Source organism: Pseudoliparis swirei, chromosome 16 (genome assembly GCF_029220125.1).
Source record: "Pseudoliparis swirei isolate HS2019 ecotype Mariana Trench chromosome 16, NWPU_hadal_v1, whole genome shotgun sequence".
Taxonomy (NCBI): domain Eukaryota; kingdom Metazoa; phylum Chordata; class Actinopteri; order Perciformes; family Liparidae; genus Pseudoliparis; species Pseudoliparis swirei.
Genome location: NC_079403.1, coordinates 18,106,190 through 18,120,159, shown reverse-complemented (window position 1 = coordinate 18,120,159; position 13,970 = coordinate 18,106,190). Strand labels below are relative to the sequence as shown.

General features: G+C 46.1%; 1 protein-coding gene across 1 annotated transcript in view; it reads right to left on the bottom strand.

The window, feature by feature from the left end:
* The window catches only part of pard3aa (par-3 family cell polarity regulator alpha, a), a 337,003-nt gene that overhangs the window by 87,416 nt on the left and 235,617 nt on the right, over window positions 1-13,970 (bottom strand). The window contains exon 19 of the mRNA XM_056433473.1: window positions 13,199-13,406. Within this exon, the coding sequence (XP_056289448.1) occupies window positions 13,199-13,406 (208 nt within the window). The remainder of the gene's footprint in view (window positions 1-13,198; window positions 13,407-13,970) is intronic.

The window sequence follows — 13,970 nt, the reverse complement described above, 5'->3', positions numbered from 1 at the left end:
AGAAAGGCCATTCTTCCATCGCCGGTGGCCTGAGAAGGACGGCCCACATCAAAGCGGAGGCAGAGTACCGGGACGATACTACCAGAGCTATTCGAAGGCTATCGAGACCCGTGCTGGTTCACAACACGGCTCTGCCCTTCACTTGAGCAGCCTGAGCCCGGCCAGTGGGGAGCGTGCTGGAACACGGGATTAGCTACCGGACCACCGCGGACGCACAAACCCCAGTGAACAATTTCGACACTCTACATTTTCTCAGCAGGAACATGCTGTATCTCTGGTGCCAGTGTGTATGAAAGCTGCAAACTGTATTGACTTTCATACCTGTCTCTGGAAGATAAGTGTCTCATTTGTGGAACGAAGGGAATCCAATAAACAGTGAGGTGAGGATTTGGAGTTAATCAGTGTCGGGGAGACGGAGAGGAAACTTAAACCATTTCTGTAAAACTCTTGAGCCGGTATTGGCACCTTGGCATTAATCAGGGCTGGCATCAGGATAGTAATATTGAGAGTGAGGTTGATGAGCCTTGATAATAAGATATTGATTGGCAGCCGTAGCTCATGGGTAGAATGACAATGGAGTAACGACAGTACCTTGCAGTTTGGGAAAGAGAACTTTATTGGGCCTAAATGTCTGAGCAGTTTCTTTGCACTGCAGTTTAATCACAACCTTTTATTAGAAGTACATATTAATATACATTATTTACCATTTGAAATGTAACGTCGTTCTTAGTAGATTAACAGAATACTCTAAAAGCTAGCTTTTCTTCCCAAAACAATTGAGAGTGGATTTTTTAAAATGAAGACGATTCTCAGCGATTTGAAATGACTCGCAATGGTCACTCTTTGTAAACCAGCTGGACCTCACGTCTCCGTTAAAGCCACGTACACAAGATATGCCATTTACATCCTCATAAAGGTGCGGTCATATTTTTCTGCCACACTCCACCAGACCGGAGCTCTGTTTAATGATCCGTCCCAAAGCATCTATCTCACTGTGGCGGCCAGCAGGTGAGAGTGATGAATACACAAATGCTGCAGAAGGTCCGTCAGGAGACAAAGAACGATGGTGGGGAGAGATGCAGATCGCCTAACCCACCTGTCACCGGTAGAAAGGCGTTCAGTTAATAAAACACAAGCACAAACAGCTGAGTAAGATGCAGATTGGATCGGGAGATGCGGGGAATATTTACGACCTTTAGGGCTGCGTTTAAAGCTCGAGCTGCTCGGCGCTATTCATCATCGCTTGGCTCCCACAACGTGTGATTGGCCATCAAACCTCATTTGGGTGGTGTGTAATCTAACATGCGTCAGTCATAAATACGCTATATTATTAATGTTATGACTGCCGCTGACGCGATGAAGCAAATTGAAGTGTTCAATCAAAAGTGTCATCAATCTCGTCAAATCAAACGTTTTCAAAAAGTCGCACAGGCGTATTCCTGAGGAGCTGGCTTTGTTGTGTGTTTCTGCTATTACTATAAAAGAAGTCAGTAAATAGGTACTCCGTTCAATATGATACATCCTCATATATCACAGAATACAGAAGGGTTTATACCACGAGCAGTTGAGGCCTCATACATCATCTTTATCGATTTACAGGGTAATAATACTTCAAAGCTGCAGCACAACAGGGGAGGGAGAAAAAAAGAGACGGCATTTCTAAAGAGGGAGGAAAAGTAAATTATGCAAAGCCTCAAAGCCATTTTGATTGTCACAATCACTTAATCTGGGGAGTATATTTGAAAGAAGCTCATCTGTTTTGACATCTTCTGTGGGGAATGTGTAGTTTGCTCACAGGAAGTGGACTTTCTGGGGACAAATGACAGCAGGAATAGGCGTCTATTGCTCCTAACGCCTGTTTTCTTTTCAAAGTGAATGCAGGGGGATGTGACAGGGTACCAAGTTCAACATCACATATGAGGTGTTAAATTAGTCAAATCTGCAAATGTAGCAGGTCAGCCGAAAAGAAAGAGTGTCTGCATCTATCAATTTGAGGAAGTGATGAGGAGATAATTTCAAGGGCAGACAGAGAGAGTCATTAATGTTTCTGCTCGGCCAACCTGAAAGTTAATCCAAATCTCCCAGGGCCAAGTCCCCCCACATCTGAGCCTACATCCCCCCGAAACTGCATTTGTCGCAGTCGGGAAGAAAATAAATAACTATGTTTCCACCCACTGCGTTTCGTAGGGAATAATCTATAAAGCACCATCAAAATATATATATTCCTTTAAATGTCTGAGAGAAGAAACAAGAGACGTCATTATTTTTTTATTGATAGCAGAAGCACGCGGCAGAAAATTGAGCCGAGCACACAAAACAACACAGCTTTTTCTGTCTTCTCCTATCCCTGTCCAAAACAAGGGCGTGTCAATATGTAGCAGCGGATGCTTTCTACGCAGAGCCTCACTGACAGAGGCATGTCAAGTGAATAGTGCCTTGTTAGGGAGGCGAGGCTCTTGGATGTGTCTGTCCTCCCTCGCTAAGTGTTGGTGCAGCTGTGACACTCTCTGGTGAGACACACAGATAGATATTGTTTTAAAGAAATATTCAAGAGAAAAAAATCCAATAACACCGTCAGTAAAAAGAAAAAAGGGAGACAGAGGTTTAGTTCTTTTTTTCTTCCCAAGGAATCACACTGTGACCCAGCGATCGTTAACAGACATTAAGGGGGCATTCATTAACGTCGCGTGGCCTCGGCACAATGTCTCTGCCACTGGTTCCTAGAGACAGCGACCCCGCTGGGGTATGGGAGGATGTTCCTCTGCCACTCATCCAGCCTCCAGCCACCGGCAGCCGATTATCTCTCTCCCAGCGGAACTCATTATCCGCAACCTGTAATGTCAGTCAGCGCTTCCTCTGCTCCGCCAGACTCATCTCAAATCCAGACTCTACAGTGTGATGCATCCTCGGTGAAACATTTTTTCCTAAAGAGTTTAAAGAAGACTGCAACCCTGAGATTCATCAATGGATGTGTCAGATAAAGTGGCTCCCCAGTGGCTCCACACCATCGTTCATGATATGGATGCGCTTTCAAAATAACACAACCCTTAAAGCAGTCTCACAGTCCACTGCCTCATACAGGTCGCAGTGAGATATAGCGTCTCAGCGGCTTCACCTCATTGGACAAGGGCCGACGCACAGTGAACCAACCGCTTTCCTCCTGAGGGAAGGAGAGGGGGTGGGGGCTACTGTTGATTGGCTGCCGCTACGGAGGGAGGCGGGGCCTAATTCCTGCAGCAATGTTGTGAAAACAGTAGGGGAGATGGTACAGGAGGCAGGGAGGATGGGAGTCGAAATGGTTTGTGCCCCCCCTCCCCCTTCATAGAGGCATGACATACATTTATTCATGACACCCAGTAGGGGACAGCGCCACGGGCGAGACGGAGGTTAAAATGATTCTCACCAGATACTCCTACGCCTAAAAGGGTCTCCCAGCTGAGCGAAGACGACAGCGTCACGTCGAAGGATGTTCCGTTTCAGTGACCCGCTACGCGGTCATACCAAAAATAATGAAAAAGAAAAACTGTTTACAGGTATATGAATTGCATGCCATGCCGGATCATTGTATTTCAATGACAGTGTTTTTCTCAACCCATCTCCACCTGTTTACCATAAAGAGGTTATTGTATGGAAATGAAGATTTTCCGGCAGCAATACAGATGCATGGAAATTCATGCTATTCCGCTCTTATAGAGAATAGTTCCCACCTTAAAATGTATTTATTTTCCTGCCGCGTCGGACCAGTTATTTCTGCAAACTCTCTGTCAGTCAGGTCTCCTGTTTATTTCCCCTCTTTTTGGAATCTATCTTCCTTGTAAGCTCTGTTCTTCTTTCAAGTCTTTTATTAAGTCCGTTTGTGTCCACTATACTGATCAACAACTACATTCCACCGCCGATGTAGTTGTTAGGAGACTAACACAGCCTCACCACCGGCAACCGAAAGGGGTGGGAGGAGGAAGACAACGTTTACACCTAAATAAATGCATGTGTGCTTAGAACGGTCAGTCGCAGAGTGCTGCAGGGCTATTTCTGGGTGGCATCCCATCCCACGGATACTCTATTGTTCTTTCATCATGTTTGTTTGTGCCATTACGTGTGAATGTGTGTGTGTGTGTGTGTGTGTAGAGGAGGATATGATTCCAGCAACAGAGTTAATCCACTCTTATTAACAAATGTTCTCTCATGAATACAGACACACAGAGCTACACCGCACCGATGGTAGAGGATGTTCTCTGATTTCTAACCAACGACTATCAGTATCAAAGCAGCGGTTGAACTGAATAAGTGCATATGTGTGTGTGGGAAGGAGTTTACAACTTAAGAGTTATTGCATGTGTTTGGATTTGTGCAATTGCAAGATGAAGAAAAAAAGAACTGCATTGATCTGTTTTTCTCCCTATGCCAATTATTCATATTTAAGCATAGCAGGTACGCACAAGCATCAGGGCGTGTGTATGTGTGTGTGTATATGCGTGGTTGCATATCAAGGGACAGCTTGGCTTTTCCATATTTCAAACAGCCTGCAATACAAAGAACGAGGCCCAGCCCGACATGATTGCCTTTAATGTTTCACATAAATCACTGAGTTATATGTGTGTGTGTGTGTGTGTGTGTGTGTCTGTGAGAGGAGGGGTGTTGTTGCACACGCTCAGAGGAACATTTCAGATCCCTGACACCCCTGATTAAAGCCTCTCATTACAACACAAATAAACAGTCCAAACGTATTCATACATCCATTTGTTAAAGTGTATGAGAGAAGTGATAAAGGAGTCTCTAAAGGGGCAATTTGCATAGAAACACTTGAAGAGCTCGGAAAAGGAATTCCGGTGTTGTGGTAGGCTTTGTGTGTGTGTGTGTGTGTGTTTGTGCATTCTGATCAAGCCAAATCATCCTGTGCTATTTGAACTTATGACATCCTTATGATCACAATCATCCCACACACTTTCTTTCCCCCCCACTTGATGTACAAACAAGCCCATTATGGCTGAGCCACAACCTTTGCATGATCACACATGATCTTACATGCTCATATGCACACATACAAATGTGGCTAATACCTAACTAAAGCAGGCCACAGACAACACTGGAGGACTGGGAATGAATGGAGCAGAGGGGGCAGTGCTGTGGTTTCTCTGTGGAAGAGGTGGCTCAGGCTGTGACCTAGATACAGTGTGGCACACTGCATTTCTAATGGAATATTTTTGATCACTGCCACTCGCTATATACCTGCCTCAAACACACACAAAAAACACATTCAGCATCAACACAGCTCTATTAATAATGGCATCCACAGTGCAAGTGCCACAGCCAGAAAAAAAAAAGAAGTCTTTTGGAACAAAATACAACGGATGTGCTGAAACTCAGGTGGTATAGTATATAGAGCTGCTTTTTCTTCATCAAAGTTAAACCCGGCAGGACGCATCCTGTCGGTGAGGGTAAATATATCTTGATGATTATCATGATGCAATATTACATCATGAATTCATTTGCCATTTGTCTCTTTTGTTTTGATAACCCTTGACTTCTGGCAGTTATTTTCAAACTAATTTACATGCTGATGAGTCTGGAGACGGATGTGTTTTGCGACGCTCAGGGGTCCCGATTCCCAGAGCGCTCACCTAAAGGACAGGCGCGGGGAGAAGAGAGGCAGCTTTTCTGTCTCGTAAACGTCAGACTTTGAAATACAGGCGTGGACCCACACCGGCCCACTGATCCGTGATATACATCCATCCCAGCGTTCAGAGGGGAGACGAGAGAGGTCTTTCTGTCAATGCCACAATGAATCTCCAGGGCCGCTGGGATGGAGGAGGGAAGACGGAAGAGGGAAGAGGGCGGATATGTGGAAAGAGAGAGGGAGGGAGTGACAGTAATTGTGAGTAAAGTGAGGATGAAAGAGAATAGGAACCTCGATGGATTCTCGTGGATAGTGATAGATAACAAGCAGGTTAAATAGATAACCCCGGACACTCCTCTTCAAGTCTACTGTTGGACCAAACTGATGGTTCTCCAAAGCAAAAAAATACAGTTAAAAAACAACAACAACAGAACCGTCAGTGTGTCAAATTAAACATGCTGCGTGCAGCATTCTTCAAGTCATGACATCATTTATAAAACCTCAGCACAATTACTGTACACATATGAGACAGCAAGATCAATAAGATCCTTTGCAGCCTCAACCCACCTCCGTATTACACGTCACACTGCTGTACCAATTTAAAGCACAAAGCCGACTGGGAGGGGGCGGGGTTTTGGAACGGATCGCTCACCGAATTAAACGGATGTGCAGAATCGAGAGGGAAGCGCATCCTCGCGCAGAGAGGTTTATGGGAAATGTGGTAGGAGACGGTGAGTAATATTCAAGCGTAAATATTAGCAACTTATTTCAGACACCAACAGCAATTTGGCAATTCAGCAAAATTACAGATTGCATTCAATGTCTAACAAAAATAATTCTCACATCAATAACATGTATGTTTGACAATTGTGTATGATTATGGTACAGGTAGGGTTAGAAAACCACAGTTTTTTGTATTAAGCCTGTTATGAACCTTAATAAACAACCAGACTTGTTTATTGTATCGACAGAAGGAAATATCATTCAACCGTTATCTGCTGTTGTAGACTGCTCCTTCCATTAACACACACACTCCTTCCCATCCACCCTCTTCCTAACAAGCGGGCACGCCTTGGTATGGAAGTGAGAGGACAATCAAAATTCCTACATTGCAAGTATGAGCGGGAACTAAATCCCAATCCAACCATGAAGAGTCTCCATTTCTCTGATATGCTCACCAAAGACAGGAGAGGAAGATCAGGGTGGGAGAGAGAGAGAGAAATAAAGAGAGAGAGAGAGATGTATAAAAAATCAAATAGACAATTTCAATTCACATGCCGAACACATGTCGAGACGCTGACACAACAGGAGGAATACGGCTCCCGTCTTTAATTGGTTGCCATTGATAGAAATCACAAGTGTAATTCAACATCGATTGATATTACCTTTGTAATTCAAAAGCAATTTTCCATGTTTTATCTCACTTGCCTTGACTGTGATTGGTTCTCTCCCACTACCCATCCTCTCACTTGCATGTTAAGGTGTGTGCACACACATCAGCAGGTGGGAAGTCAGCGGATGGGAAAGGTCATCTCAGCCACAGGCCTGTATTTCATGACATGCTAAGCCTGGTGGACGACTGAGCGGACTAGCAATGAGTCGTACTGTAGCCGTCAGCCCGCCTCATTTGCATAGCACATAGGGGGAAATAAATAGCTTCTCCCATGTGCATTTCTCACCTCTGTCTCTGTAATATCAAACATGCTTTGCATCTCTAATTCTACTTTTTTCCTCTCCTCAGACCAAAACATACATTAAATATGGTATATTAGCGATTCATTTGTACTATTTAGAAAAACAAAATGCAATCGTGCCGCTTTCAGATCTTTGAGCCTCATGTTTCTCATTATTTTCAAATCCGCCTCTCCTCTGAGAGTCGACTCGCATTTCTGTTCGTGATTGATCAAAGCCATCTGGGCCATATTGCGGAGAAAAAACTAAAACAACCAACAACATCAAAGTGAAATCATATATCTCAAACAAAGTGTGAAAAACAAATATCAGACGGAGCGGGGAGCAATTTAAAAAACATCCGGCGGTTTCTCTCTGGAACATGGTGTGCGGTGAAAGGAGCGACGGTGAGTGAGGGCAAGGAGAGGAGAGTAAGGAGGACGTATACAAAGTAAGACGCGGCGAAAGGGAGAAAGAGAAGAGAGTCTCGGGTTTCCGTCGGTGGGTCTGGGTTGGATCATTAGCAGTCACGGGCCTGGTACAGTACGGAGGGGTGCACTACTGCACTTAATTTGAGCTCTTTAATAACACCCGTTATGAATTCAGTCATGTTTGCAGCTCTCTGCCCGAGACGCAGCGTGAGAGACATCGGTGTATCTCATTTCAGACCGACAAGATTTCAGATTCAATTAACTCCATCGTGCAGCACCACCTCTTCTCTCACACACACACACACGCACACACACACCTACACACACACACACACACACACACACACACACACAGCCTGCCTACTTCTCCGCATGCTTCAAGGTCTATCTCGGAGCACTGCGTGATCATTCTAAACCTAATTACTTCAGGGCTGTCTGATGGAGGCCCAGTGCTGCCCAATCCCATTTGCATCGAGTGGCCAAAAGCAGAGGAAATGCGGCCAGACAGACACCCCCCCCCCCTCCCAATGCCTGAAAGGGCCGTCTCTTATTCTCTCATGGTGGCTGACGTCGCAGAGCATCCCCCCCCCCACCCTCCCCCCCTTGATCCCATCACTCTGCTTCTCCCCTTACGTCTAAATGCTTCACCCCCGCCAGAAATTGACAGTAACGTCAAGTTTTTCTTTTCGACACCAAACAAGCAGCTGGGCTTACCTTAACCTGGCGCACAGAAGAATTTTGTTGTTTTTCTGTTTTCATCTCCCGTCAGTACGCTCTGTGACAGCCGTGCTAATCTTCTCAGTGGGGGACATAGTTGTTTCTTGTTTGAACCCCGCTGAGCCTCTTTGGTACATGATTGGCAAGGAGAGTAATGGGATGGAGTTTGGAGTCCCCACCTCACAAAAATGACCCATTTAAAATCCTGGCGTCTTGCAGCAGCTATGAAGACGTGGTGGGGGAATTGAAAAAGCTGACCCCTCTGGGTGTAGTGTCCTCCGTGACATGGTATTTATTTTTCGCTGAGTAGGCATTTGAAGGTGATATTGAAGTTTAAGTTTGCACTTGGCGTAGCTGCAAAAAGCTGCCAAAGTTCACCACCGAGTTCTCTCTATGAAATATTCATCTATGATGGCGAAAATTCGAGGATTAAAGGGAGGTCAAAGGTCAGCGTACGCAGCATTGACGTGTCCCTAGAGCTAGAAGTCTCTTTGTTTTTTCATGTAATTACAGTATCCTTTGCTCCTCCTCTCATATGCCTTCCTCCATCCTCGTCATTCTCATGGCAAGCTCTGGCCTGATGCTGTGCCATGTTCCTGCCTTCACTCCCCTGGCACACACACTATGATGAGTGGGGCAGAGCAAAAGTAGAACAATTATCATTTTCTCTCAGATTACATTCAGCAGATGTCAGGGCCCACATGTGGAGGCAGCTAATTGCCGTCTTCAAATCGACTGTGGCATAATACTACGAATATATGCAAGTGTTGTTTGTGTGTCTATTTGTGTGTGTGTGTTGATCCATCAGGCACGCCTTGGGTCACTGTGTGTGTATAAGACAAAGCCAGGCTAATGCATGTGTCATGTCGACATACTGATGATCAAGCCGGCTCACCCGCCATCAGCTGTTCGCACCCACGCGAGCAAAAGGAATCGGAGGTACGAAGACACGGAGCGGCTAACTACCTACTCTCATGCTACGCATCAGGAAATCATGTTTTCTAAGCCTATTGGAATAATGGAAACATGCATGCAGACAGACAGACACACACACACACACACACACTCGTGCCAACCCCTGTACTCCATTGCTCCCAGCGTGCTTCCACACTGCCTAAGAATAATAAAGATGGAAGGGCGGAAAGCATCGCCCACTGCCTTCCTTTTTCATATCTCTCTCTCTCTCTCTCTCTCTCCCGTGTTGCCTTGAGTGGGGCTGCATCTGGAGGGAGGAGCAGACAGACGAGATCCCCGAGGTGATGCTGGGTTGGTGTAGGGGGCGCACGGCGGCTGATGGCTCGGCATGAGGCTTGCCACTTATCGGTGTGGTGTGGAGGGTGGGAGTCGGGGCATGAGTGGGGGGTAAGGGTAACTGTTCGTGTGTGTGCGGGTGAGGGTGATGCCAGAGTCCATTAACACGTCTTTTCATCTGTACACACATGCCATCATGCAATGCGCACGTGTATGCAAATTGAAATGATTCTCAAACACACACACACACACACACACACAAAATACACAATCGCCTGAGGTCCCTGATCCTCCCTCCAGGCAGGCAGTAGCCCGATGCCGTGACTGCCGCTGTGAAAAGATCCCTTCTCCTCTCATTCCTCCGTTCGCTTTCCTTTTCATCCTCCCCTCCCACTCTCCCTTGGTGCCCCAGTTCACTCCAGTGCACACGCTTCCTTTTCCTTCCACCCTCACCCAATGCACCCCCCACCTCTCTGGCCCCTCGTTCCCCGTCTTCCGTCTTCGCTGACTTGTCTCCTTCATGCTACTGTACCTTTACAGTTTGATGCGTTTCCTCTTGTTAAAAACACATTCACACACTCGTACTTTTTTTTTTACATCGATATAAAATTATGAAAATGGGTGCAAATAAAAAAAATATACAGAAGGTGGGCTTCAAAAATGTCAAAGTCTAATTACCGCATTCAAATATGTATTTCCACTTTGCTTCAACAGTTCAACACTGGACTCCATAATACATGATTCAGGGTGTGTATTTTGTGTGTGTGCGCACACACGCTACGCGGTCACACACACACGCGCACACACACATAAATACATCAAGCCATGTCGATGGGGCTTTGATGGAGGAGGTCAGTCAGTCACAGAGTAGATAAACAACACCTCATTAGGCATGTTGGAAGGGAGCCTTGCAGTCCGGGCCGGGATGACATTGTCTGCTAGTCTGCTGAAACGGCCCAGGGCAAGGCTTCCGACATATAAACAAACCTGATAGGATCATAAAGTAATGATCACATGGCATCTAGGAGAGAGGACATGAATAATCACATATAATGGTTCATGAGAATAAAAGCTATTCATTACTGGGCGGTACCGTATACCTCTATACCAGGCATTCTGCCTTCCTACAGGCAGGACAGTAGGAATCCAGAGAGGCAGTGGACCTGGGGCTCTGCACTGCAGTTTTAGTTTGCTTTGGGCTTTAAGGGAGTTAATTTTCTTTCCATCGCATATTTGCGCACTTTCCGTCATTCTTGCACTCACAGTATTTATCTCACAGTCCCCCCCTCCCCCCGGCCCCACCCCATCCTCCCTCTCTCTCTCCTTATATTAGGCCATCCTCGTTTCCCCTGGCACTAATGTTAATGCACTCCCAATCAGGCTGTCCATTCAGCAGACGTACACAGCCTTCATCAGGCCGTCCAAAGGCCTGCATGCAAATGAGCCCAAATTGCAGTGCGACGCAAGCTCCTTGAAATCTTCTTATTGGGAGAATGTGAGTGTGAGAGACGCCGGGGGGGAAAAGCATGCCCGTCCGTTTTATGCAAATGTCTGCTACGGAGACAAGTATTACCAAGGATTAACCCAATCAGGATGCCTTTTTTATGCTTTGAGGCAATGATGAGACACTGGCATGTACAACTTGCCGAAGTCTCTCTGTGACACAACAAAAGTTAGTCAGCTAAAGCATTTTTTTATGAGCAGTAAAAACTTCTCAATTCTGAAATCCTTGTCAAAACACGACAAGTGCGAAACGCAACAGATCTTTCACTTTTATTTCCCTCTCCTCCCTATTGACCCTGCGAGGCATTTCACATCACATTTGTGCTCTTTGTTATTGTATCAAGTGAGACGCATTCATTCTCACCTCAGCTCCTTGCCACCTCTAACTTTCTAAACCTGAACGGTGCAGCGTAGATGTGTGGGTGTGAGAGCTGGCACAGCTTTTAGGGTGTTTGAGGTATCAACAAGGAGTAGGAGGAGCGGCGAGAAGGAGAGACAAAGCTGTGTGCCGGAGAGCTACGCCGGTTCAAAAGCTTCCTTTCTGCATTCAGGGGGCACGGGGCCTGGCTTTAAATGCATGGAGCAGGGTGATGGGGGGGGGGGGGGTGTCAGCGAGGCCCGCTGCGTGCCAACTCTTAAGTGGCTGTGGCACTCAAAGATAATGAAGAATGATGACGAGGCCCAGGAGGGCACGACGAGGGGGCCCGTGTGCACAGCTCAGATCACCCGGCAGCCACCTATCGGGCCGAGCGCTGATTGCATGTCACAGTATCAGAACTGTGGTTTCAAATCTACACTTTCCCAACCCAGCACACCTCTCTCTGTATGTGTGTGTGTGAGTGTGTGTGTCTCCACACACGTGTGCTCATATGTTGCCACAACGCGGTTTACACCACGGGATGCGGCAAAAAGTGAAAGAGTGAAAAATAAAAGAAGAGAAGATAAGTTCCCTGCATTTCTCAGTCGTGACCTTGAAAAACACTTGTCGTCTTTATTGTTCATTACCGTGCAGCGAGACGCTAACTAATCCCATTAAACTAATCCACATGAAAACAACTCACAGCACTTTCACTGCACGCACCGCCTCCACCGCTAATTTATATGCCATATCCAAATGGGCACGGAATAGTAATAATTATTGTGACTCCCCCATATGATTTCTTCGTGGCAGAGACACTGAATGGATACCCGCGGGATGTTTATTCTCATCCACAGTCTCTTTGCACATGTCTCATACTATTGTCTATTAATGGTCCAGAGTCACGATACACAGAGTGAAGACGTTTGTTTTTTGTTATAGTCCTCAACGGCGGTGGAATTATTCTCCAAGGTGGGAGTAAAACATACAACCACGAAACATGCCGGCAGAGGATCACAATTTGCCTCCAACTTCCTGGTGTATGAGAGGTATTAATGCAACCGACAGCTGGCAATCATTGACATTAAATCTTTTTTGTCGTTGTTGTAAATGATAAATATGTGAAGGATGCTGGCGTCACCCTGCCCCCTTTTATGGTCTCCCGAGGTAGTCCGCCCTCTAAAATCTTGCAAACGCATGATGAGACCAGCCAGGAATACCAGCCAGGGGCAACAATTCAAACCTGCAGTCGATTTGATCATTTACATCGTTTTTTTATCCCCTGAACGGAACCGCCGCTCCTACAGTAGCGCCTGAACGGGCCCTGCACATTGTATGCTGGTTAACAAAATGCAGTAGGAGGGTGCGTGCGGGATTATAAATAAAACATGTTGCACTTATTAAAAATAATCTGGCTCAAAAGTGCCAGAGGGCCCTCGAGGTCGATAACTCCCTCACCCTGCTATCCCTTCCCTCCACCTCACAGGGTTCAAGGAGAGGGGTCCCTGATTAGCACTCGCAACTTCCAGAGAATGCATTCACATTCGTAGTGATCTAGCGGTGAGCCCGTTGAGCGGAATTAAATAAAGCAGATAGTGTTTGGCGCTCGGGGCGACACGGGGGAGGGTGTTTTGAGCTCTGACTCGTTCCTACCTGAACATCTCGCCCAGGCCCTTCAGCACGCCTTTCTTGGCTTTGCTCTTCTCCCTCTCTTTGTCCCTTTCGGCTTTCTTCTTCTCCTTTCCCCCAACCCGGTCCCGATCTCTCTCCCTGTCATCTTTGGAGGGGTTGCCGTTCAGCCCGGGTCCCGCAGTGAGGTCACCGCTGGTGGACATTGAACTTCCCTCGGTGTCCTCGTCCACTGGAGTGAGGAGATAAGCGAGATGAGAGGGTGTTTAATATAGATATTGAGAGGGAGCAGCAGGGATAGAAAGAGGAATCAAATAGATCAAACCAGACACTTTAACTATAACTTCCACTTGCACATAAAACAACGTCACGTTCATTTTTGTGTGTGTTTTTTTTTTAGTTCTAAAGCATCACTTCTTTCATCAGACAAACTATTTAACCCTTGTGTTGCCTTCGGGTCAATTTGACCCGATTCAATGTTTCACCCTCCTGTCGCCTTCGGGTCAATATGACCCGATTCAATGTTTAACCCTCCTGTTACCTTTATATTTACTAACATATTTTACCCTTGAGGTCAACATGACCCCAGCTATTAAAATCTCCAGAAAATTATTAGAATTAATATTGTTTTCCAAGTTTAAGTGTGAGGTACTTTATGTTTGTTTGTTGACTCGAAGAACACCGACATTAAACATTGAATCGGATCAAATTGACCCGAAGGCGACAGGAGGGTTAAATATTGAATCGGGTCAAAATGACCCGAAGGCAACACAAGGGTTAAGGAAAAGCTGTGTCC